Source organism: Ursus americanus, chromosome 34 (assembly GCF_024610735.1).
Source record: "Ursus americanus isolate L20-20 chromosome 34, mUrsAme1.1.p, whole genome shotgun sequence".
In the NCBI taxonomy this organism is placed as follows: domain Eukaryota; kingdom Metazoa; phylum Chordata; class Mammalia; order Carnivora; family Ursidae; genus Ursus; species Ursus americanus.
The window spans coordinates 26,174,180-26,200,744 of NC_142160.1; the positions used below are offsets into that span (position 1 = coordinate 26,174,180).

The 26,565-nt window shown below is 47.6% G+C and overlaps 1 protein-coding gene across 5 annotated transcripts in view; it reads left to right on the forward strand.

Moving 5' to 3' along the window:
- Positions 1–8,539: 8,539 nt before the first annotated feature.
- The window catches only part of DAPK1 (death associated protein kinase 1), a 176,575-nt gene continuing 158,549 nt past the window's right edge, over positions 8,540–26,565 (forward strand). Inside the window, exons 1-2 of one of the 5 annotated variants that reach the window (XM_045780877.2) lie at positions 8,540–8,729; positions 10,029–10,198. In XM_045780877.2, coding sequence (XP_045636833.2) covers positions 10,137–10,198 — 62 coding nt within the window. In that variant the 5' untranslated portion in view covers positions 8,540–8,729; positions 10,029–10,136. The other 4 variants (XM_045780879.2, XM_045780876.2, XM_045780878.2 and 1 more) reach the window with 4 other exon arrangements.

A 26,565-nucleotide genomic window follows, 5' to 3' on the forward strand; every position in this document is an offset into this window, starting at 1 on the left:
GCAAACACTGTCTGCATATCAGAAGATTATTGTAGCTAATTAATTACACTACAAGGCAATCAATCCAGGAGAAAATATTCACTGTGTGCTACCACGTGCCTAGTACCATGCTTTTTTAGTATTAGCTTTTCGAGATATTCTGAAAGACATAAAACATGGACTTCTAACACTAGAGGGACCTACAAGTATTTTACTTTATTATATAAAGATTTATTTATTTAAGAGAGAGAGAGAGAGAGAGAGAGACAGCACTCGTGTGCCAGTGGGGGAAGGGGCAGAGGGAGAGAGAGAATACCAAGCTCAGCACGGAGCCCCACACGGGACTCGATCTCACAGCCCATGAGATCACGGCCTGATGCTTGACTGACTGAACCACCCAGGCAACCCAGAGCCTACAAGTATTTAAAAAGGTTATATAAATGCTGCTTGTAATCAAGTACCTAACCAAAAACCATTTAAAAGACATGCTAAAGGGGCGCCTGGGTGGCGCAGTCGTTAAGCATCTGCCTTCGACTCAGGGCGTGATCCTGGCGTTCTGGGATCGAGTCCCATATCGGGCTCCTCCGCTGGGAGCCTGCTTCTTCCTCTCCCACTCCCCTGCTGTGTTCCCTCTCTCTCTGGCTGTCTCTCTGTCAAATAAATAAATAAAATCTTAAAAAAAAAAAAAGACACGCTAAAGTCACTTAAGATGTATTTAAGTCCACTGAAATGTAATTTTTTTAATATATGGAAGAATCTATTTAGTTAATATTTGAAAAATTAATCACCTATGCAAAAAGTTAGGATAGGATGGGGGATCTATGTTTTTTAAACCTTAAGAAGGTGAGGTAGACTGGAGGGAATAGGGTGGGCTTGTGCAAGAGAGATGGGAAATGCATTTTCAACTATTGTGGCTTTTTTGGGTAACCCTGGTGAGGGACTATTTTTATTGATTGTGGTTGGAAAGTTCCATTTAGGGATTTCTTCTAGGAAACCAGCCGGAAATAACAGAAAACCCAAGTAGATCCTCTCCTTAAGAGAATTCTAAAGAAATGCAAAATGTGGCTCCTTCTAAATCATCACTCCCTGGGTTTGTCTTACCTTTATTCTTATCATGCAATAATCAAGTTAATGATGAGCATTAGACTATGAAAAGTAATCCTGGATTTCTACGATGTTATAAACCCAGTGTAGTGTTCTTGAGGGGTATTTTCTCAGAAAACGTCATCTCAAAATTTCTTAAAATTGAGAGAAAATTACAGAAATACTTAAGCAGCAAATTAAATTACACCTATTATTCGTACATAGTTCTTTTTTTAAAGAGTAAATTTAGACTCACTAAGTCCATACAAGCAGAAAACACCGATTTTATAGGTGTGTAAATTTTAAGTTCTTGGTGGGAGAATACAGCATTGAACGGGTCAAGGATTATTGCTCTATTTGCAAATCTTCACACTGACAGAACCTTCTGGAAAGATTTATGGCAAGTTTGTCCTTTTAAAAAAGCGATGTTTCTATAAATCTTACCAAACTGCTATGAATAAGGCTGTAAATCATTTCACTGACTTGAGTAATGGGACTTGTATTTCATGAAACCATGCCAAGAAACCCAGAGGTTTTCATTGATATTGAATCTCCTATAATATTTAATACCTATCTGCCCCCCAAAAGATAGATGTTGATACTGACTGAAGATGTTTTTTACCATAATTTTTGCTGAAAGGAAAAAGAAATAGAAATCAATGGTATTAAGTCTGATGCTTTATTAGTCACCAGCAGAGGGAAAAAAATTAGAAGCAATAGAAAATAAGTATAACTACATTCACTGACTCAATGTGGCTAGAAGTTCAGATTTTAACTGCAGTCATGATTGGTACATCCAGTTCTAATGGATGAATAATCTTGAGTGTTTCTTTCTGGATGATTTTTTTTTTTTAAGTCTTGTTTTGAATTTGTTTGACAAAGGAGAAACTCCTTTGAATGTTCTACTCTTCTTTCCAATTATGGCCACACATTGTCATAGGGAAATGTAGAATCTGGTAGTTGACTGCACTAAAAACCCACCAGTGGGTAACTCCTGTGGGGAGAGAAGGGTACATTGTCCCACAAATTCCACATTTGCATATAATCATCAAGAGAGCGAAGTGTATGCAGTGTAGAGGCAGGCCTGTGTCCCTTGAGTTAGGGACCTGACTGACATTCCAGGCCATGAGTTTGACAAGCGCTGTCAAGGGTTACCAATCTTTGTCTTGGGTCCTGTCAGAACCTTAAAGAAATTGGGCCAGGCACAAAAGAACTCAGGCTATGGGCAAGAGTAAACTTTGTAGCCACAGATGTTTATAATGTCCTGTGGCCTTTCAGATCCTGGTCAGTGATTTGTGTGTTTATTTACACCCTACTTGTCTTCACGAAGGATTTGATGGGGGTCAGAGAAGCATTCAATACCCCAGGGTACAATAAATGAAAACTGGAAAGAAGCTGAGTCAGAGGGGAAGTAGGGGTAGAGAAGTAGGCAAAATCCATGCCATGGGCTCTTAGTCTGACGTCATGTACTCCAGCTCAGAGGGCCAGGGAGGCAAACGTGAAGCCCTAATCTTTATACCCATGCACTACAAAAAAAGTGAGTCTGGAGCAATGGTGGGAAAAGGGGTCAGAAAGGTGCTTTGAATAACTCACAGTTCAGAAGGATGTGTGTAACCTGCATTTGGTATTTTGTTTGTACATATTCAACTCTACAATAGAAAACAAGAAAATAAATGAGATGGATGAAATTCATAAGATGTATTAGCATAGATAAGGAAGTTAGTAACCTATTAGACCAAGAAGACAGCAAATATTCACGATTTACACACAGGCGTGTAAGACACTCAGGATTCACGAGGTCTTAATTCACTACCCACTGGTGGTGCCCGCTCTGGCCCCAAGAAACACGAGTAAAACCCACAGCTGCTAGTTAGTTAGTTCGTTAGTTAGTTAGCTAGCTAGTTAGTTAGCTGGTTAGTTGGCAATCTACAGCTACTGACCAGGCATACTTACCCCTCTGTATTTGCTTGGGTAAATAGTTTCTGTTCCCAAGAGTTTGCCAGAGAGCTCTTTCTAGTCCTGCGTCCTGTTCCTAGGTGGCCTCATCTACTTCATTCCCTGGCCTCCCTGGTGTTACGCCAGAATCGCCCTGTCTATCCCCCGACCCCCATCTCACCTGGATATCATCTAGACGCCCACGGCACCTCAAACTTTGTATCTCCAAGACTGACCTCGTCTTCTCTTCCCCAAACAACTTGTCCACCTGTATTTCAGCCTACATGGCAGTAATATCTACCTAATCACTTAACCAAAAGCTTGGATATCGCCCTGACTCTGTCCTTTTCCTCAAGTACAAAGTCCTGCGATTTCTACCTCCTTAAAGTATCTCGTTGTTTTTTTCCATCCACCATCTCTGAGCATATGCCAAATTAATGGCGTAATGGACAAGTCTAATGGACAAGGCTGCCCAAATCTACGCTGGTTTACCTCTCCGCTCTTATCTAAGTCCTGGGCATGGTGAGAAAGACCCTTCCTCCCTCTGCTCTTACTTTTTGCCATTTCACTGCCTGAGCTCTATTGTTTAGAGCTGAATGATCCATCATCTACCTCACATCTGTGATTTTATCCTCACTATTTTCTTCTGTCTAGATGCCCTTCTCTCCCACCCTTAGTGCCCGCCAACCCAGTCACACATCACCCACCATTTTATTCTGCTGACTCTTAATCTTTTTTTCATGTTTTATTAGGATGTCAGCTCCTCTAGGAAATTTCCCTAAAACCCCAGGCTCACCCCATCATCACCCTCCACCCTTGGCCTTTATCTGAATCAAGTGCCCTCGCTTCGTGTTTTCACAGCAGTCTGAGATTCCGCTCTCATTACACTAGCAATCAAGGTCCCAGAGGAAGGAGATGCCACACTCTAATTAGGATGATTCAAAGAGGTGTGGGAGAGGTGCAGGGGATCATAAGGGATAGGATAGGAACCCAGCTTAGTAACAGTTGATCTGGCTCCAACTCTAGGTCCAAACAGACAAGGTAAGAGAGTGGTTACCAACAGCCTGGACAGAGAAAATCATGTGGAAGAGGTTATCTGATGAAGAGCAGTGACCTTTGTTAGACAGTGATGAAGGCAACCTTTCTACAAGGAAAACAGGAGAGTAACTCTCCTGGCTTCATTCTCCTCCCTTCTATTTGACTTCATACCAGGGTTCCCCACTGGCCAGACCAACCAGCGGGCAGAGGACAAGGACATGAGTTAAAATAATCTCACAGCCCAGCCTTCCGACCTGTAAGGTTGAAGAAAGGTCGAGACTGGCTCTGTAGAGAAGTGAATGGATTATATCCAGCACAATCACACCGTGATGGAACTGTCTTCTTTGTTCATCGGGCTCCCTCATTAGACTGAGTTACTTGAGGATAGAGAATGTTTCTTTCATCTCTGCATTCTCACTATCTAATATATACTAGATAACACATGCTTATTGATTGATTCCGAGAACATGGTGAATTGGATATTACTTAGAGGACTATACTTTCTGAGCTTGCCACCTGCTTTTTGGAATCCAGGGAGAGTGGAAAACAGAATGAGCTTTATGATTTTCATTGTCTCACAAAAAAGAAACATCATTTGTTCAAGAGAGATGAGTTATCTTAGTGCTCAGTACTGGGAAGGATTGGATCCAGTCATGTGACTTCCTGCATAAGAGATGCTTGGCTGCATAATGGGCAATCCCTCCAAGGGAAGCCACAGGTGCAGAAACATTTTTCACAGGGCTGTTTAAAAACATGAGCCCCTTGGGGGTGCCTTCGTGGCTCAGTTGGTTGAGCGTCAGACTCTTGGTTTTGGCTCCAGTCCTGATCCCAGGGTTGTGGGATTGTGCCCCACATAGGGCTCTGTGCTGGGCATTGAGTCTACTTGAGATTCTCTCCCTCTCCCTCTGCCCCTTCCTCTGCTCCTGCTCAGGCGTGTGCGCTCTCTCTCCCAAATAAATAAATCTTTTTAAAAAAACTTAAGGGACGCCTGGGTGGCTCAGTCAGTTAAGTGTCTGCCTTTGGCTTAGGTCATGATTCCAGACTCCTGGGATCGAGTCCCGCATCCAGCTCCTTGCTCAGGAGGGGGCCTCCTTCTCCTTCTGCCTGCTGCTCCCCCAGCTTGTACCCTCTCTCTTTCTCTTGCTGTCGCTCTCTCTCTGGCAAATAAATAAATAAAATCTTTTAAAAAACTCCAAAATTAAAATATAAGCCCCTGTACATCTGAAACTTACATAACACTGTATGTTAACTATACTGGAATTAATATTTTAAAACAGCCCTTGGGGCGCCTGGGTGGCTCAGTCGTTAAGCGTCTGCCTTCGGCTCAGGGCGTGATCCCGGCGTTCCGGGATCGAGCCCCACATCGGGCTCCTCCGCTGGGAGCCTGCTTCTTCCTCTCCCACTCCCCTTGCTTGTGTTCCCTCTCTCGCTGGCTGTCTCTCTGTCACATAAATAAATAAAATCTTAAAAAAAAATAAATAAATAAAATAAAAAAGCCCTTGATAAAAACCAAAGTCTTTTTATTAAAAAGTAATTGAAAGATGAACTGAGTTAATGTGGTCCACTCTGATAGCTCTTAGAATATCTTGCCCCCAAATGGTTAGGCCTTAGACTTCAAACCCGATCTCATAAATAAGCTTCCAGTGTAGTCCTCTCTGGATTCTCTCTTCTCTTATCAGCCAATAGAAGGGAAGAATCAACAAAGAAGTCACACGCACTGAGGGAACATGGATCCATCAGAGAGCAGAAACTTGGCTCCCTGAATGATTATGGGGGACAGAGCCTTCTGTCTACCTTTCTACCTCCTACAAACCTCTGTGCTGAGAGCAAGAAATGAACTTTTAATTTGTTAGAACTGTAAGTTTTGTTGGGCTTTATAGCCGCAGTTTTTTTACCCTAATACAGATATGAAATAATGTCCCAAATTCTATATCTGAGTCTGTTTCAAATGCTGTTTCGCCATGACTATCATAATCCATTGTCCATATTCATAATAACTATTTTCATAGAAGTCCTTTCCAGCTTAAATCTCATTATTTGAGGATTACTGCATTGCTGCCTCCTATCTGAGAGATGCTTCCTAGAGCCCTTCTTGGTCGGAACATGACAGAAAATATACAACACCCTGATGTCTTTTATACAAAGCCCTATTTCATGTGATGTCTCTCTATATTCTCCCAGCAAATCTGAGGAATGTTCAAGGGTCTGTTATCGTCCCTTTTTTGCAGGTGATGAAACTGACACTAAGATTAAGTATGAAATGGGGAAAAAAAAGTGGAGACGGCTGATGTACAGAGTTCTTTGAAGATGAAGCGAGAGAATAATTTAGTCTACCTGGCATCTCGTATACATTAAGGCTTTTCTTATTTTCTTTCTAACTCTCTGATAAGTTATCTATTGCTGTGTAACAAACCACCCCAAAATAATGACTTAAAACAGTAACAATCATTGATTCTGCTCCCAGAGCCCGCGCTGCGAAAACACAAGTTGCTGGCGGTGGGGGTGGGGCTGGAACAGCTGGCTTCCTTGGGCTTCTTTCTTTCTGTGGTCTCTCCGCATGGTCTCTCCACATGGCAGCCCCAGGGTAACCATGGCAGCTGAAGGCTTCCAGCAGGAACAGAGGGAGTGAGAGAGTAGAGCGAGAAAGAGAGAGCCAGAGCTAGTTACAAAGAGGAGGGTGAGGCAGAAGCTTGTAATGCCTTATGACCTAGCCTTGGAAGGACATTTTGCTGTGTCATTTCCGTCACATTTTCTGAGAAGCAAAGCATTAGGGCCAGCTCACGGTCATGGGGAGAAAAATTAGACTCCACTTCTTGATTGAATTTTTGGCCATGTTTTTTTAACTACCACATTTTTCTTCTCTAAAGTGCTTGCCTAAATTAACGCAGACACAAAGCTCGGAGTGTAAGGAACACATCCAAGGTCATTCAGCCCTTAAATGGTTCCACCAATATTGGAGGTCCCACCTCCATGCACTCCCCAGGATCCCGGAAAATCTCATGTGATTAGCATGCGGAACATGGTAGGCAAGACATGTTAGCCCCCAAACAGAGCTAATCCTCATTGCCTTGGAAAACACACTTACATTTATTTTGCAGGAAAAAGATTACCCAGAAAGCAGTCGTCCATGAGCACTTTCCAAGTTTCTCCCAAACATCTGTGTTTAAAAATTTTCCCCCCAACAGATGTATTCATTTGCATTTCCCCCAGATGAATCACTTTTTTGTTGTTATTTTTTGACTATATTTCTCACCTCTTGAGATCCTTTGGTATTAACTCTCAAACCCACCACTTAGGTTGGTACCCTCTCCTGATTTGGAACCTTCCCTTACTTCTATCATCATGAACATTTGCCCTTCCTGTGGGTCACTAAATGAAATGTTAAAAGCCGATGGTCTGGGGGCCCTGGGTGGCTCAGTGGGTTAAGCATCCCACTCCTGGTTTTGGCTCAGGTCGTAATCTCAGGGTGGTGAGATTGAGCCACACCTTGGGTTCCTGCTCAACAATGAGTCTGCAAGAGATTCCCCCCCCCCCCCGCCCTTCCCCTGCTCTTGCATGCGTGCCTCCCTTCCTAAAATAAAATAAGTAAAATCTTAAAAAAAAAAAAAAAAGAGGACAGTCTGATATAAGGTCTGAGGGGCATTTTTTTTTCTTTTTTTTTTCTTTTTTTTTGCTAGTAGGCCAACATTTCTACAGTTGAAACTTCTGTTGACCCAAAGAGAGTCTAAACCTCATTTTAGAAAATCTGGGTTATTTGAACAGTGATATAACTCTGAAATCTCAGAGGGCTCACATAGTGCCTACAATGCTCGGCAGTAAGGTAGATTTCCCTGTAGGTGCTTTTCTGTTTGGGGATCCCCAGGAGTCCCTAAGGGAAACCATCCTTTCTGTTTCCCAGACCCAAAGTGTTGGTGGGAGCATGGGGTAAGAAGAAGAAAGAGTGGATGAGGAGTCTCCGGGAGATAGGAGGTCTCTGTGTAGACTAGCACACTCCTCCTTTGCCCCAAAGGTGGTGGTATATTTTCTAGTAGCTGCATTTTTAAAAGTAAAAGGTGAAATTAATTTTAATAATAGATTTTATTTAACTCAGTATATCCAAAATACTATCATCTGAACATGTAGTTATTACAAAAATATTCACGAGATACTTTTCATTCTTATTTCTTTACCAAGTCTTGGAATCCGATGTGCATTTCACACTTCTTGAACACTTCATTTGGGACGAGCCATGTTTCAAGTCATCAATAGCCAATACCGTATTGAAAAGCCACATAAACACTTCCTTTCTGTTGCTCATTGGTCCTCTGAGACCTCAATCTTTCCTTCTCTGTTTGCATACCTTCTTATCATTCAGATCTCAGCTCAAAACACCTATTCCGGAGAGGAAAGGCAAGTAATGCGACCCACTCCCTCCCTGCCCTTCTCTATCCCGTTCTCCTGTGTTACTGTCTCCATAGAACTGATTTCTTCTAAACTGGTCTTATTCATTTGCTTACGTATTTCTTTTCTATCTTCTCCACTAGAGTGTAAGTTTCACGAGGGCAGGGATTTTTAAAAATCCATTTTGGTCTCTGAGTTCCCGGTGCCGAGCACCGTGCCTGGCACACGCCGGGAGCTCGGTACACATTTGCCGGACGAAGGAATCGCATTTCTCTGGAACACGGCCGAACGGGGCAGCCGAGCGGCGTGCACAGGTGGGGCGCCCACGACGCGCGCGGCTGCGCTCCCTCGGCTCCAGGGTGGGGGTGGGTGAGTGGGTGTGTGCGGGGGTGTGCGCGGTAGAGCGCGCCAGCGAGCCCGGAGCGCGGAGCGGGGAGGAGCAGTCAGCGCTGCGCAGAACCCGCAGCGCCCGCCAGGCTGGGCAGCTCGGAGGTGGGTGGGCCGTGCCGCCAGCCCGCCCGCGGGGTCCCCATTGGCCGCCTGCCGGCCGCCCTCCGTCAGGGAGGCGGCGAGGAGCCGAGGGGCTGCTCCCGAGCCGGAGGGGGAGCGCCCGACCGAGCCGACGCCAGGGCGGACGCGTGGGATCCGCGCCCCCCATTCGCCCCCTCCCCGCACTCCTGCCGCCGCCCCGCTCCGTCTCCGGCGCTGCCGCCCACGGTCGGCCTCCGACAGCTCCGGAGGGACCCGGGCAGCTCCCGGGAGCCCGGGTGAGTGGCCGCGCGCGCTCCCCGGCTCCTCCTGGGCCCCGCCGCCTGCTTTTGCTTTCGCGGCGGCGGCGCGGTGCGGTTTGCCCGGGCAGCGCCCAGGGCAACCAGGAAGGCCGAGACGGGGGCGGCGGGACTGCGGGGAGAAGTGGGGTCGCAGCCAGGAGGCTACCCCTGCCCCGCGGGCCGGGTGGGAACAGGTGGCGCGGGGCGGGCCGGGCGCTTTGTGTCGGGGCGCGGAGACCGGGAGCGGGTGGCCGCGCCTCCCTCGGCCGCTCCCTTTCCTCCCCTGCTCCCCCGGGCGGCCGTACGCCGGGTCGGCTGGGTAACGGAGCGGGAGTCGCCAGGAATGTGCCTCTGGGGACTGCCTGGCTCGAGGGAGGGGAGGGGATGGCCGCGGTGGCCGGGGAGTGCGGGAGCCGAGAGGTAGCGCGGGGGCCGCCGTGCCGCCGCAGGCTGGAGGGGGATGCTTCCAGCGAGGCGCGTTCCGCCCGGGCGAGGGCTTCATTCTTCCGCGGCGCCCCCGGAGGTGGGGAGCTGGGTGGGCGTGTGTGTGGAGAAAGGGGAGGCGGGGAGGCCAGTCACTTCCGGAGCCGGTTCTGATCCGCGCGGAGCGCCGTGCTTTCGGGGACGCGGACCTTGGGGTGCGGTTGTGCCCGGCCCCACGCGCGCGCGGGCGATGCGGGGCTGGGGACGTCCCTGGCGCGGGTTTAACAAAGGGTGCTCCTCTCCACCCGGCGGGGAGGGGCAGCTGGGGAGAGGTGGTCCTCGGCGAGCCGCTCTTAGCTGGGGACGTCTCCTTCCTTTTCGGGTTGTCATTTTATTATTATTATTGCTATTATTTTAAAGGACTGGAGACTGATGCATGAGGGGCCCAAGGAGGCGCAGGAGCGGTGGTGATGGTGTGGGAAGCGGAGCTGAAGTGCGCTGGGCTTTGGTGAGGCGTGACAGTTTATCATGACTGTGTTCAGGCAGGAAAACGTGGATGATTACTACGACACCGGCGAGGAACTTGGCAGGTACGCGGGGTGCCGGAAGCGCATGCTACCGGGTTGTGGGAATGCATAATATTGGGGGCAGTGGGCGGTAAACAAATGCAGTTTGAATCAGGCGGCTCCCTCTCCCTTCCAAGAGATGTGCAAATGATAGAGAAAAGAGTTACTAACCCAGCGCGGGCTGGGGTCCGGAAATAAACCACCGATCCAAGGGGCTCTGATGGAGAGGCAATTTCAGTGTTAGATTATGTTGCAAAGGGTATTGATCAAGACCCCTGGACAGGAACAGGTTTAATTGTTCGCAGTAATTCCGTTCCGAGATGAGGCAAAAGCTAAGATGTATTTGCATCTGGTGTTAGGTCTTATATGTGATTTAAACAGAGTACAAACTCATTAGTAGGCTTTTAAAATCTTAATACTTCCTGTCTTTCTGAATTTTCAGAGTAACATGAGCAAGTATTGGTAGATCACATATGGCGACTTGCCAGATGTTGGTGTTGGGTTTGGATTTTGAAACTTCCTCCAACCAGGGATTTAATTACCCAGTTGGTGTTAGTGGTTGCTTTGGTTTCATTTACAATGTTAAATTTTTAACAAATAAATGATCGAGAGTCTAATATGGCTATCTGGATTCAGAGCATACTTCCATTGCTGTGGGAGCTGTGACTCTTGAGTGCAAAGTCGTTCAGTTTCTAGGTGAACAAAGAATGATTATTTTGAGGCGTCTCAGGGCTGGCTCAGTTTCCCCTTGACTGGGTATTTGACAGGATGTGTTGAGCTCTGGTCTAAGTAAGCACAAAACCCAGTTTTCACACCTAAATGTAGATTCAATGTAAGAATTTGATTTTCGTGGATTTGTATTGAGTAAAGGATCTTGAAACAAAGTGTGTATTTACTTGCACTTGTATCAAAATATGTATTTTCCATACTTACCTGATGTCTGATCCTAAGCTTTTCTTTTTATTAGAAGGAAATTCAAAAACACCCACACCCTGCGTTACCTAATGGGGATTTCCAGTGTGGAGCTTAACAAAATTTTTTTACAAGTTCAAGTAAGAGTGGGGAATAAAAGCCATTTTTAAAAGGTTACTGTAACAGAGTATTTCTGTATGTGTTTAGTATCAACTCAGGACATCACTGAGAGCCTGCACTTAGGAAGGGCTTATGATATATTGGAGATTTACTGAAGGAATAAGGAAGAAGGAAAGCTCTCAAAAATCATATTTCACGGATATGTTTAAGATTAAGGTTTAAGGGTATGTGGTTGAAGTACTTGGTTTAACTAGAATTAAATCACTTTGTCCTGTGGTTTTCAGCAAGACGAGTGGTATATGGAGTTTTCCTTTGAGTTTCCCTGCTGGGAAAAAAAGGTGAAAAAATATATTTTAAATCCATTTGTGTAGTGTGACCCGATTATATAAATTCTCTTAGAAAGAAGGGTAATTAAAATGAGGTGAGCCGATTGCTTTATGGATTAGGTATGTGACCTTGTTTTCAGTAAGGTCTTTTGGTAGAATTATGTGTTATGAGAAAAAAAAAATGAAGCCTCCCTGAGGTGGGGGAGTTCTCAATCTTGACTTCGTGGGCGGGATGACAGGTCCTCCGCCTCCGAGCTGGGAGGTGGCTTGCTCAGTTCTCACTACATTTAGCTTTGATTTTTGTCTCAGTCTCCGTTTCTGTGTAGAACTTTCTTCCCACCGTGCCAGACTAATTGATACCTCGTTGATGGGCTGATTGAATTTGGGTCACCAATGCATTTGAGAGAAGGGCTCTGAGCAAGTGGGAGTTGGGGTTTGTTTTAAGCGAAGTCTGTATGTCCATCCATCTGATAGAGCTGCTTTTGCTTGGCCTAAAAATGGGGAAAATGGTTGATTTGAGGGAGAAGTTTTTTTTCCAAGCCCTGTGATTTTCACGTCTGGCTTGGAAACAGCCACTTCCTGAAAACAAGTCCTGACCGAAGATACATATGAAGGAAACTTTTGAAAGAGGCTGCTTCACGTGTCACAGAAATGGAAATGGGCAGATACTGAGCGCAAAGGCAGGGCCCTCCGAGCAGTGAGTTATGTGCAGACCAGCATATACATTCAACACCTGACCTGCGTGTCTCTAGGAGTCATCTCAGTAAGAGCTACTCTTCTAACGTGTGCCTTTGCTGAGAACCAAGGCCATAGCCAGCGGAGCGAAGATGGGTGCGCTCAGTATCACTGCTATTATGACTTTACTTTTAGGAAAACCAAGAGAGTACGTATGTAGGAGCGTGTGTGTGTGTGTCTGTGTGTCTGTGTGTGTGTTAGTGTGTGTCTGTGTGTACTGCCAAGGACTGCTAAAAAGCTCTCTGTCGCAGTAAAGACCTTTGAAAAGTATTCTGATTGGTGCAATAGTGATCCGGCAGACAGACCACTGGACAGAGATCCTGGTTCAGAATGGGGCTCTGCAGCGTGCTGATCACCTCGAATAAGTCCCTCCCCCTCTCTGACCCTCAAGGTCCTCATTTTTAAAGTGAGGGGCTTAGGGGTGCTTGGCTGGCTCAGTCAAAAGAGCATGCGACTCTTGTTCTTGGGGTCATGAGTTTGGGCCTCATGTTGGATGTAAAGATTACTTAAATAAATGAATAAAGAAAAACTAAAAAAAAAAGTAAGAGGCTTAGTGCTTATGTCATGGGTGTTGTGAAAATCACATGATCTAACACATGTCAAGCTATTTAAATCAGCAGTGAGGAGTGACACCAGTGCAGGTATTATCTGCAGGCATGTGGGTGTTCCCGGCAGGCTAATAACTTGGCCTGCAAGTCAATTTTCGTTCAGGTATCTGTTTACCAATTTTGGGAAGGGAGGCCTTCTGGGAGAAGTCATGCTTGGGGGAGGCACACTGATGTTGCCCTTGGCCTCCCCACTGTGAGTCCGAATAAAGCAGCTCTGAACTCAAGCATGTGCTTGGAGGAAAAAGAACTCCTGTAGTGAGCAGCCCTCCCGCCCCGGTTGGTGACCTTTTGTGTTGACTCCTGGGGCCTCACTCTTGGTCCCAGGAGGTGAAACCAAGTACTGCTTCCGTCCCATGGAGTGATTTCTGCGAGGAGTGCTTATGAATGCAGATTTCTCCATCTGCCATTATACCTGGGTGCCTTAGCCACTCTCATCAGCTGCCCCTTGGGAGGCTGCAGGCTGGCTTGTCCCACCATCAGGCTCCCCTTAACATGGCTGGCGGTGGTTCAGCCTCACCGATGAGCCTTCTGGACAGCTCTCTGAGCACCACTTTCCTGGGGAACTGGGCTTTTTTCCTCTCCCGCTGTCTGACCTCACATGATCTTAAGACCCAGGCCCTACCTCCTGAAGAAATTGCCTCCACAATGATTTCTCCCTTCAGACTTGCATTCTCGAAGCACTCTGCTCTGTTGGTACACGACTGACTGCAGACTGCGTCGTGCCACGCCGTGTCCTTGCTTTGTGTTGTATTCAGTATTCTTGTGGGCTTCTTGTCGCCCGCTTGAGCTTTCCTTCTGGTGAGCTCCGTGGTCTTTTCTCCCCCGGGCATATGCAGTGTGCCGTAACAGCAGGCGCAAGCTCGAGCAGAGCCTGGACAAGATAATGCAGGTCGGCAGGTGCGGTATGGGGACCAGAATGGGGACTTAAGACCTAAGTGATGATGCGGGTGCTGATGCTGATAGAGAGGCAATGTGTGGTGTGAGACAGCCTCAGTACATGCGTTGGGAAAGTGGGGAGACACCTACCTTTATAGGGCGTTGTGGGAACGAGAGACCGTGGCTGTAAACACCTGACACGCCGTCACTGCCTCAGGTATTAGTTTTAACAACCTGTTGTCCCCGTCTGTTTACCACATTGTAGAGTCATTGTTTATTTGCTTACCTGCTTTCCTCGCAGGTTGTCACAGGGTCGTGACCTTGGACTTGCTCATCAGTTCGTATCTCTAAAGCCAACTTAGATACGTGTCAGTAGGGGCTCAATAAATGCTTGCTGATCGGATGACTGGATTGATATTTGTAAAGCACCGTGAACGTGCACGCCCACACGCACACACACACACACGTACATACGTATGGCCCTCACTAAGTGATGGCCCCGGTGGATTTGAGCTTAGGATGTTAAGGGCTGCAGCTCATGAGAGTAAAAAGTGTTTGTGTTCTCTGTGATTGGACAGAAATATGCCCACCAGCCAAAATGTCCAAGCACAAGACCAGTTTAAACAAACCAAAGTGGAGCATGAGATAATTTACATCGGTTTGGGTGGTGGTTAGACGCTTAATAATTCAAATTTAAAACTTTCTCATTCTAGCATACAATCCGTAGGCATTTGAAATAAGTAAGGCTTTGTCCTAGACTCCAAGAGTCAGCGCATGTGTTTCGTTTGGTTTACTGGGGACTTCAGGGTGGGTCCTAAGAATTACAGCAATCCTGTGTGAATGGCAGGAGGAAAGACTTCTTGGCCTGTTTTCCCTTTGGAAGGGCGAATCGCAGGCCTGCCTGGTTGGCGAGTGAGATAATCCCGTAGGACGGCGCTGAATGGGATTTTCTTATTTACTTTTCTGCTTCCATGTACCCTCCTATGTTTCCTCTGATAAGAGAGGCTGCAAAGTTTTAAGAGAGATAAGGTTCAAATATATGTATGAGAGGTAGTGTCCAGCGACTTGATTTTATGAAAGTATAGCTGACACCCAATGTTACGTTAATTTCAGGTGTACAACATAGTGATTGACAGCTCTGTGTGTTACGGTAATGCTCGCAGGTGCGGCTGCCCTCCGTCACCCGCTGTACGACACTGTTACGGCATCACCGACTGTGTCCTGCATTCAGTGATGTTTGAGTTGCATGCATTTTAGGAAGGTCTAATAATGGTCTTCCAGGCTGTGAAGGGAGGGCACGGTGATGGTGGTGAGTGGCAGTTTGGCTGGATGCTTGCTTGCCAGCCCTGGGAGGCATCTCCGGACCACCCAGGCAGACATGATTTAGAAACATAGGGGGTTGAGGTTTTATTGATGGGGAGCCCAGAAGCCTCGAAGCTGACTCTCTGATGCCCCTATGCCCTGTTACCCCAAGCCCGTATCTTACCGAGCCACTTGGGAACCTAAGGCCCCATAACATCGTCTGCCTCTACAAAGCCATGGAAAACTCATGGTAGGCTTACAGAGATGGACGCTCGGATTAATTTCAGTAATTATATATGGGGGTTTTATCAGGAGAGGTGTTAGTGTCCACATGTCCTCCCACCTCCTGGCAAAGTCGTGGCCCCTGAAAGGCAAAGACCACTTCCTCCCAGGTGGAGTGGAGGTGGGGAGGGCATCTGGGTGCAGAGGCACAGACGTGTGTGGCTGGATATCCTTGGAGGTGGTGTGGGGGGCGCAAGGCCTAAGCCCTGTGAGCTACAAGGTCAATTACACTGTCTGACCTCTTCGAATACCCCCATCTTCCTGCAGGGAAATGTGTTCTGAACTTTCACCCTTAATTCTCGCCAGCTGCTGTGTGTACCTAGCTAACCAGGCATTTTGTCTAAATGCAATAAAACATGATTTTAGTAGAAACTTATTACTGAGCGAGAGACAAAGAAGCTGCTTACTGGTGGAAAGGAGGGGCTTGCCTTGGGGAGGGGCAGCCCAAAGACCCCTCGGCACCGGGATCTGGAAGAAGCTGGAGTGATCCGTGGGTCCTCCCTTCTCACTTCATCCTGTCGGGGCTTAGACGAGTCCGGTGTCTCAAGCAGCTGGTTGGTAGGTAGCAAGAGGTGGGCCCTGAACCCTGGCCAGGCCTGCTTCGAACATTCTTTACACTAGTTAGGATTTGGCAAGATGTTTGAGAGTGGTGATTTGGACAGCCAGCTAATGCCAATTTTTAATATCTGCCTTGGAGACGGTGGTTAGAACAGCTGGGGGCCAACTTCACTGAAGGTTTTATTCTGCCCCCAGCCAGAGGCTTCCTCTGAGCCCAGAACTCCCCTGGGCACTTTCCTGCACACGGAAACTTCTTTCCTTTTCCCTTGTGCCCCACGAATGATGTTAGCGTGTGGCATAGTTTCACCCAACTCCCAAAGTTAATGGTTCAGCTTTTTAGAAAGTTCACAGAGCACTTTCATTATTATTTAACCTTTGAGTAACGTAAGGTGTAAGAGTCATGGCCCTGCCCGGTGGACCATCCCCTGAATATCAAACAGTTTCTCGTTTCATGAAGCGACACTGGTCTGTCTGGTGTAGGGCTGCTGTGTGATTGCCTGAGACTTCATGTGGAAGGCAATACTTAATTGTTTTGCTTTGGTTTTTGGAGGTGAATTATCACAAGAGAAAGCCTCATCTCTCAGCCTTGAAAGAGATGATATGACAGTACAATTATTTATAGTAAATCCAATTTATCACTTTGTTAACATTCTAAATGAATTCCTTTAAATGTGCAGTGAGGAGCGGGAGGTGGAAAAAAAAATTGCCGTTCGGTTTTTCTACAATATCTAAATAAATGGGATTAAAACAACTGGGTCTGAATAATAAATCTTTCATAGGTAAACCAAAAAGTGCTATACCCCTCTCCAGGTTTAATGTGCCAAGAGGGTTTTTACAGAGTCTAAAACCTAAAATGGTTTGTGTCTTATTTTCAATCGCAGTCCAAAGCAAAGCAAAACAAAACAAAAGAAAAACAGTCCTGTGCTAAGTCACTCGTCTCTGGCAGTGGGTCGACTGGCGTGATCCTTGGTGACTCCTGTTTATCGCCTCTCTCTTTTGTAGGTGACATTAGAAGCTAGTGTGGCTTACAGATCACTCTGTGGTCCCTTAAGTATAATGTCGCCTCCCCCCGAGAAATGACCGTGGGGCTCCCCGCTCTGTCCTATGACATCTCCAGTGTGAGCTGGAGGAATTTTATTCAGCATCCTAATGTATGTTCAGAGATGTCAGGAGAGGAGGTGGGGGAATGTCGTTGATTTTTTTTTCCCTTTATAAACACGTTCAACTTTGAATGAGGAACATGATGTTTGAGCAAATGACTGCTGGAAACTGCTGATCTCTGGTGTTTGAAAAGTTTATATTCATGTGCTTATATTCATAAGCCCGGTGGTTTTCAGCTGGGAAATTTGGCTCTGAGTGTGGCCTCTCTTTTGGGACACATTTTCTGTCAAAACTACCTCATTGTTCTTATTTAGATCTGATGTGATGAACGAGGCTGGTTTATCTCAAGTACAGTGGATATTGTAAGCGTTCACCTGCAAGGAAGGAGCTAATTCCCATTCTTCCCCATTGTTCAATAGTTCTTTCTGCAGCTCGGCGTTTCCTGCCTTTGAAACCACGCACACTTTTCCTTTGTAACTTAAGTCGGGAGTTTTGAGACTTCACTTCCATCTTCCATGTTCATGGTTGAGGCCCTTGAGGGTAGAATTTTCCAGTTGAAAAAGACATGTAAGGAAAATAATCAATGCCCCTTTTTTCGTTCTGTCATGAAAAGCATCAGCTCTTCTCTGAGTGGCACGTCTGCCTGGGACCAGGCTGTGTATGCGGACAGGAGGTGGGACTTGGGTGAGACAAGGAACAGCGACCGAGGGATCTGTTGGGACAGAGAGGGAGTGGCTTGGGACCGAAGAAATCAGTACTTGGAGCGGACGGAGGCCTCAGCTTCCCACCCTCCTTTGAGAAGTTACTTTACCTCCCCTGTGCGGAGCTCCGTTTTGGGGGGGGGGGTGGTATCTGTGGTTTCTGGGTGAGCAGTGTGCATGTCTCTGGGAAAGTGATGAAAAAGGCCGCAACCTTTCGAGCGTAGTTTTTAATAGGCCGGGAGCTACAAGCTGCTTCGCTTTACAAACAGCAACAGCAACCCACGAAGCCAGGGCCACTGCAGGTGGCCGGATGCTGTCGAGAACAGACTTTCACCCGCCAACTGCTGAGGTCTGAGATGCTGAGTTGAACACGATACACAGAGGAGCTGTCTGGAGAAACTGGTAAGCAAAACCCAAACCAAAAAAGCTAAGAGGTCACCTGCTACCTCACCAAGACCATTTTATTGGTATACAGATCAGCATAATTGCAAGCAGAGCCTGCCAGGGGTCTCCTGTGCACCTGGGGCAGCTATCCAAAGCCGGCTCTCGAAACGTCGTCTTCGCCACTCAGAGTATCTACAATCAGCAAGTGAGCTGCTCTTCGTGAAGCCAGAAACTTCCGCCGAGTTTGCCCTCAGGAGCTCTTCTGACGCCTGATAATCACGGGTTGGCTTCCTTCCCCACTGCACGGGATGAGTAGCCCCTTTCCCGGCTTGCTGACGCCACTCTGCACCTGGGGGCTCAGGGCAAGGCCGGGCTGACTGCAGGCACGTCTGCTCCTTTTCCTCCCGAATGTCACTTTTTCCACATTGTGCCGCTGGAACGAAGTGGATTCCTCACCTGTCATCCCATCTGGCTGTGAGCCTACAAAGTGACTGCTTGGGGCTCTGTTCTTGGCATTTCTTTGCACCGTAATTCAACCAAGCTTCGGGATAGCTGGGGGATATTTACCGTTTTCCCTTCTAGAACTGATGAGGGCTGGCTCTAAGGACCTTCCTCTATTTTCCCTCACGTAGAGCTGCAGGCCGCTGATTCAGTTGATGGGAGAGGAAGTGAATGAGTACAAGTGGAATATTTTCCAGGATAAAGTTTTATCAGTCTGTGCTCTCCCCACCCCTCCCTTGGCACAGAGGCGGAGGGCTCGGCAAATACAGCAGCGCACAGGCAAGGGAAACCTAGGGGTGATGTTTGGGGAAGCACAAAGTCCCTGGGCTTTGCCAAATGTGGTTCTGGCGTTGAATGAGTATGTCCTGTTTTCTGAATAGGGCGAATTAATAGGGACCACCCTGTGTAGGGCTCATCTTCAGAAGCAATGTTTTCTCTTTGATGAAGAGAATTTTGAAAAATTATCTGCATTAGAGAGAAGTTATCACCTGGAGAGATAGGGGCAATAGGAAACGACCTGGCCGTTGTCAGCCCACAGTCTTCTCCAGAGCACGTCCCCGGCGATTCCACCAGGAAGGCTGTCTTTCTTCTTTTTTATGTTCCTTAACAGCTTGGAGTGAAGAAGTGGCCACTCTGTGTCCTTCCGCAGTTGGCTTCTGCATGTGATTCTTGGCTCTCCCTATAGATTGTACGTTTTCTGAGAGTAGAGCACATGGATTTTTGTGTCTTTTCCATTGGGTGGGATTAGGCTCAGCGCACAGTAGGTCTTGTTCATTTGCCTTATGAAGGGACATATGCAGAAATTAGAATATGGTTCAGAGCTTTGGACCCAAATCTGTGATTCCACAATGCACCAGCTGCTACCTTGGGAAACTCATTGGACTCGGTTTTTTCATCCGTTAAATGGGGATAGTAATCATACCTGTCTCGTAAGTTCGTTGTGAGGTTGTAGATAATATGGGTGAAGTGCTTGGCCTGGTACCAGGCACATAGTAGATGCTTGAGAAGTGGGAGCTGGTTAACAAGATGGAGAGCGTGAGAGGGACCGAGGGAGAAGGGGACTGTATAACATGCTTCTGAATCTCTGTGACAGAACCCTACCTTGTCTCCATTCATTCCTCCTTTCCCTGCTCAGGTTCTGGCCTGGACACCCAGCAGCAGGGTGGGGGTGAGGGCTCACGCCTTAGTTCATCCTTCCGCCTTCTCTTCTCCATTCTCCTCTACCTTTGGCTCAGCCTGCACGGTGGGTCATTCTACCAAATTCGACTTTGTTCATCTGATCCGTCCTTACAGGCGTGCCTGCCCCATGCTGGTGGGCGCTGACCCAGGACTCGGGCTATGTCCTGGGCTCCGTCAGCGAGTCTGCTTCATGCTGTGGTAGATGGTTCTTCAAGTTCCTGAGAAACGAATTAGGAGTTTAGCTATGCATTCAGAAGTGGGCTGCTGGGGATAAGATGCCATCTTGAAAGTCCACCCAGGGGCGCCTGGGCGGCTCAGTCGGTTAAGCATCTGCCTTTGGCTCAGGTCATGATCTCAGGGTCGTGAGATCGAGTCCCGCATCAGGCTCAGGGGGGAACCTGCTTTTCCCTCTGCCCCTCTTCCTCCTCCTGCTCGTGCTCTGTCTCTCAAATAAATAAATAAAATCCTTAAAAAAAAAAAAAAAGAAAGAAAGAAAGTCCATCCAGACGCCATGGGAAGAGGGAGGGGGAAGCTTCCATTAAGGAGGTTCTGTTAAGATGGAAAGAGATGTGTCCAGGGAAGCCAGGGTGACGAAAGCGGCAAGACAGCCACGTCAGCTGCTCAGAGACACTCCGGGGGATAGCCCTCCTGGCATCATCGGGAACCCGGGACATGTCAGCACGCAAATTCAGCTTTCACATGCTGTCCTGGAGTTCCTGAAAAGCCTCTTTCATTTTTCTCACTGCTTTTTAAGTTAAAACTTGTGCTAAGCAGCCAGATAAGACCCCAGGAATTTGATCAGAGACACAAACCACTGCTTTGTGTTATAGATCTTTATGGTACAAGAGGTCTGAAATGAGAGTGTGGGCCCCCCGAGTTCCTGAGCAAGACGAGCTTGCCGCAGAACACAAGACCTATGGCAGATCGAGCCTCCATTCAGCTCTGACACGTACTGATTGAAGATGTGAAAATGAGTGCTTGGCCAAGCCCAAGTTGCCCGTGCCAAGAAAAGCCTATTAGGTTGGTGGCTGAAAGACTGAATTGTTAGGACTCGCTTAATGGCCAGGAGACTCTGCCAGCTGCTGGGAGTGAATGCCCACTTACACACTGGAGTGCCCGTCCTTGTTCCCCTGGGCCGGGGTCTCGTTTGTGCAGGGAACATGGCTGCTGCCCAAGAGGCCACTTTTAAAGGATGCTTCCTTATTCTTCAGGCCCATTGAGTGGATAACTTTAGTTTATAAAAGTGACATTAGATGCTCACGAATTTGAAAAGGAAAATACTTGGAAGCTGGGTCTAGAAGGTGAGTTCAGGTGAAATATCAGGGAGTGACATAGGTAAAGTATAAACAGGTAATGTACGTAGACCGTTAAACAGAACTATCACGTGAGCCGTACTATCTGTTTGTCATTTATTCCTTCCTGCAGGGTTGGCTGGACATGTGAATGACTTGCTGAGGCGTTTGGCAGGACCCTTTATCTCAACAAGTTTCTAATCATGCAGAGTAGACAGACTTTACACAGCCAACGATAACAGAAAGCCCAAGTAAGAAGTGAGAGAAATCAAGTACGGAAGCCTGCTTTTGGAGTTCGGGCAGGGAAAGGTCATTCTGACCTAGAGGGGTCATTGATTCTTTTCGTTCATGTGTTCAGATTCTTGTGGGGATGTAAAGATGTAGGCAGGTGGGTGCCTGAGCGGCTATGTGTGTGTGTGTGTCTACCCATATATTCCCTGGAAGCAAGTGGAAATCAGGCATGAAGCAGGAGACAAGGAAACAGAGATTTACTAGGAACCATCTAGACCGGGGATTGGAGGGTAGATATTGTCGTCCACATTTTACAGGTCAGAAAACTGAGGTTCAGAAAGACATCGGCCTTGGATAATGTGTATAAAATGGCAGAGGCGACGGCGGGTTGCCCAGGGTTAAAGACCTTGAAAACACTCAGCATAGTGCCCGCTCCTCTAATACGTTCAGTGCAGGTGTCCTTTGTTCCTTCTATACCAGGCATTTCTCAGCTGTGGCGCCAGTGACCACGTGGGTGGGATACGTCTTTGTGGTGGGTGCCGTCTGGTACACTGGGGGATGTTTAGCAGCCCCCCCTGGCCTCCACCCACTGGATGCCAGTAGCGCCCTCTGTCCCCCAAGTTGCGACAACCCAAAATGTCTGCAAACATTGCTACATGGCTGTTGAGGGGCACCCCCTCCCCACTGCCCATTGAGAATGACTGGGCTCCAGGATCAAGGCAGGGAAGTGTTGACCAGCGGGCCTAAGGGTTGGAGCTGGTAGTAGGCAGGCAGGATCCCGCACCCGACGGGCAAAGAAAACACCCTTGAAGGAAGCTATTGAAATTGGTGTCCAGAGCTGGGGAATGAATAGAGCGGGTGGCCAGGTGCTGTGAGCAGGCGGTCTGGGGCAGGTGGTGTCTGACGTACTGTCCCAGAGGCCTGGCATGGGCCTGACAGTGAGGAAGACCTAGAGAGGCTGCTGGTCAGACTTCCAGATGTCCCTCCCCTGGGCATGGGAGCCCCCCGTGGCTAACGTCTTGGTTTCTGCTGTGCCGCTCCTTGCTGACCAGGCTGCTGGGGACAACCAGGCTCCCACTGCTGCCTGACCTCCATCCACCCTGCTGTCTCCCAAGGGTGGCATGCTGCTCCTGTCTTGAGGACTGTTTTTAACCTGCTTAATAGGTGTTGTCTTCTTCTTTTTTTTTCTTTCAATATACTGATTGCTAATTTTAAGTCAAAGCTAGAGAACTCCTACTTTTTATTCACTTTTCATTTCTATCAGCCCCTGGTTCCTGCCTGTCTAGCAGAGCGGATGGTATAGCATGCTGTGTGACTGTGGGGGGCCCATATGGCTGAGTTACTGCCTCGGATCCCTTCCTCCTAGCAGGGGCTTTGAAAGGTCGAAGTGCAGGTCTGCCCCCCACCCCAACAGGAGGTGTGACGAGTGCTCTTCCCAGGCTCCCAGCTCCCTGGGGATGGGGCACTTGTGTGGAAGTCAGCTGGGGAAGCTGCCCAGTGGGGGAGGGTGTGGAAGGCCCCCGGTTTGGGGGTGTTGTGGAAAAGGGAAATGTGTCAGTCAGGGTGCTGGCAGGAAACGAGCCCACTCCCAAGGGTTCGGGCGAAGGTTGTGGGATGGCCAGGTACACAGCGGTCTGGGGATCTGACGCCTGCCGAGGCTGAGCTGGAGCCCCCAAGAGAGCTACCGGCACACACCATTTTAGGGAAGAAACACCCCGACTTCTCTGTCCTTCCCTCCAACCTCTTGCCAGTGCCTCCTGTTAGCCACCCACCTGCGGGGAGACACAGTGATGCCATTTATGGGGGCGGCCGCCTGGCCGCTTAGAGAAGAGTAAAGAACGCATTGGGGGTGCGGGCTGGAGCTGGACCGGTGGAGGCGATGGAGAAGAATCAGGGAGGGGACATCCATCGGTGACAATGGTGAACCGATGCTGGGTTTGTATGTTACTGTTCCGCTCTGTAGCGCAGGTGATCGGAACCTGCCTTGTCAACATGCAGGACCCTCCTCGCTCCGCTGGATGCTGGGTTTATATGCTCTTTCCGCCAGGGGTCATCCTGACCACCCCACTTCAAAGCCATGCCCTCCCCTTGTAAACCTGTGGGCCATTTCCTCTTTGGCACATTCATACAACACTTAGACTCCCCACCATTGCATTGTTGGCCATCTGTGTGTGTGTGTGTGTGTGTGTGTGTGTGTGTGTGTGTGTATCTTCCCTGGACTGGAAGCCCTTCAAGATGTCACGATTCTTTTGTTCCCAGCATCTTGCAAGAAGATGTTCCAGAAATACCTGTTGTGTGGTGATCAATTCCCTTAACTGGTCATAAGCACAAAATTCTGCATTGAAGGACTGACCGTAGCCATAGTTTCTGAGTTTGGATGGTGGACCAATAATCGCTCAAAAGGTCCCTAAAATGCATCGTGTGTTTTCATCCTTGGGATAACACTGAGAGGTGACAGCCTCGTAATGTCCCCATATCACACCACGCTCTGCAGGGGAAGATGTGGACAGAGCAACTGTGTCTTTTCTACTGTCGCGCAGTGATGATGTCCCCAGACTCTGCTGGTGCTTTTGGCCATAACATATTCTCAGGGTTCTCTATATTTAAAAATGTGAAAGCATGGGCGCGGGAGGGGAGTCTAGTGGGAATAAAACAGGGTTGACCCCATTTCAGTGACAGAAGGGGAGGTAGGAAGTGAAGGCAATGCGTACCAGGTACCGATCTATCCCAGGTCACAGCGAGTGTGATTCTCGGACAACGCAGCGCACGGGGACAGAGCCTCTCCAGCACAGCTGTGTGCCCTGGAATATTTGCAGTTTCCGAGTGGAAACCGAAGGGACTTGCTGTTAAACCTGCTTGCAATCTGCAGTTGCCCTGCTGTCAGTTCTGTCAGATTTGCTCTCTTTTTGATAATGCTTGAAAATTGGGGCTTCACAAAGGAAAAAGGAAGTCTTAACCTAGAATCGACTTCTTCCTCGGTAGATGTGAATTGATTCTAGTACGTGTAGAAAGGTGTGTCATGTGTTCTGAAAGGATAGGGTTCAATTATGGTTTAAAATTAGTTCTACGGGAAGTGCTTGGAATTCCACCCAGAGAGAAGAGACGGCAGCTCTGGTGGGATCGTGTAAAGGGTTGATGGGAAAACAGGCATTGGCCGCACACGTTTCCCCTGCCAGGGCTGGGGCTCTGAAAGCACCTGCGGATGACCCCTGGCTGACCCCTGGGACCAGCTAGAGACAGTTTTCAGTGGGGTACAGCTCTTGTTCCCAGGGCTGCACTTCCTCTTTGGTGACAAAGAGATCGCAGGCAAGAAGACAGGTGCTCGAAAGCCCCACGACAAGGGGGAAGTGGTGGAGAGCGGGTATTTTAAAATCAGCCACTGCGGGGTGGGAAGAGTCAGGATATTGGTAACAACTGGAATCGAACGTCTTGTTTCTTCTCGACCCTTGAAGGTAGGTGGGTAGTGTTTTTTTATGCTGCTTTTACAGATTGGGAAACAGAGCTGAAGGCAGCAGAGTTCAGTTCAGTGGTAGTTGAAATACGGGCATGTGTGTATAGGCATACATGTGTGTGCGTGTAATATGTGTACAAATGTATGCACTTGTTATAAATTCGACTGATCAAGGACGTATAACGCGCATTTATAAGTAATAAAATATGCATAGTGCATTGTAAATTCCACATAGCCAGTTGAATCTCGCGGGATACTTCCCTTGATTTTTGCGTTGGCTGACCTATGGTCCACAGTGTTTTGCTAAATGGAGTTGCATCCCTGTCTGCTAATCCCTTTCCCGATAAATTTATCACCATTAAATTTGACATGCGATCTCCTGTTGGACTCTCTCATCCTTGTACAAATTATATTCATTAAACTCAGCCGTTTTTCAACTTCACTGCCAACTGCAGTCATGTTATCTTTTTAGCTTTCGGTGTCATCGCAGGGATTGGGACTTTGTTTGATTCTATATTATTATAACAGTGGCTGTGTTTAACCAGCAGCTCTCCAGATTCCTGCAGAATGAACAGGGAGCTCTCGTGAGCTGGCACAGGCAGGCTGGAACACTTCCCCTATTCCATTGTTAAAATCCGAGAAGGAGGTGCTTGCCTGTCTCACTCAGTCCCCAGGATGGTGCTGAATGTCTGGTTGGAAACTCAGAAAGTATTGGTGGCTTGAGTGAGTGAGGTTTTGAAGCTGGGACAGGGAGCCAGTTCATGAGACTCCATTTGTACCCCATTGTCCTTGATGGGCGATGAGGAAACTCAGGAAAGAAGGGGGTCCAGAAACAGCGTGTCCGTGGTCGGAACGGGCTGACAGAGTCCTGCCCTCTGGTGGGATGTCGGCACTGGAGCAGTGTGATGCTAACAGGAGGGGAGAGGACAGCATCTCCTTCTGTGTCCCTTTCTCTCAGCTCACGAAACCTGACATTTTTCTTCCCCATCTTCTAGGAAAGGGAAGGCCGTTTCATCTAGCAGAGTGGTGACTTCCCTTAGTCATCAGTAGCCAGTGGAGGATGACCGGTTATGGGGAACAAGAGAGTTCAATCCCTTAATGTCTTCTGGAATAGTTGGTATATTCACATGGCACGGAAATCAAAGAGGGTGGACAGGGAGAGGTAGTGTCCGTCTCTCTGTCTTCCAGGCACCAGCAGCTCAGCTTCTTGGGATCCATCCAGATACAGTCTCTGCACATTTAAGTCAATAAACATATAAATATTTTCATGTTTTTTACTGAAATGTATCATGCTGTTTGCTTTGTTCTGTACTTTGTTTTTTTCTCTTTATAACATATCTCAAAAATGGTTCTGTTACTGTACAAAAAGGAGTGCCTCTTTCTGTTCTGGGGGTTTACCATAATTTGTTTAACTCTCCCAGTCTATGAACTTTTAGGGTTCTTTTCCAATTTTTGTATTACATATAATGCTGCAATGAATACCTTTGTGTAAAATGTTATACTTATCTGTAGGATAAGTTTCTGAAAGTGGAATTGCTGGGTCGAAGGCTCCAAGCCCTTGTCATTCTCGTAGATGTTGCCAGGTGGTTCTTTTTAACCACCGTGCTACCCACAATCGAGAGCCGATTTCCCTACTATCTCCCACAACTATTGGGTTCTTGCCATTTGTTGAGTATGGTTTCATTAATTTTTGAATATGAAGGAGTGTAAGCTGCTTTTCATGTGTTTAAAAATTGTTTGCTGTGAACTTTCAATTCATACTATTTGCTCATTTTTTGATAGGTCTGTAGACTTCTATTAATTTATAGAGGCCCTTTATATATGAAAAATAG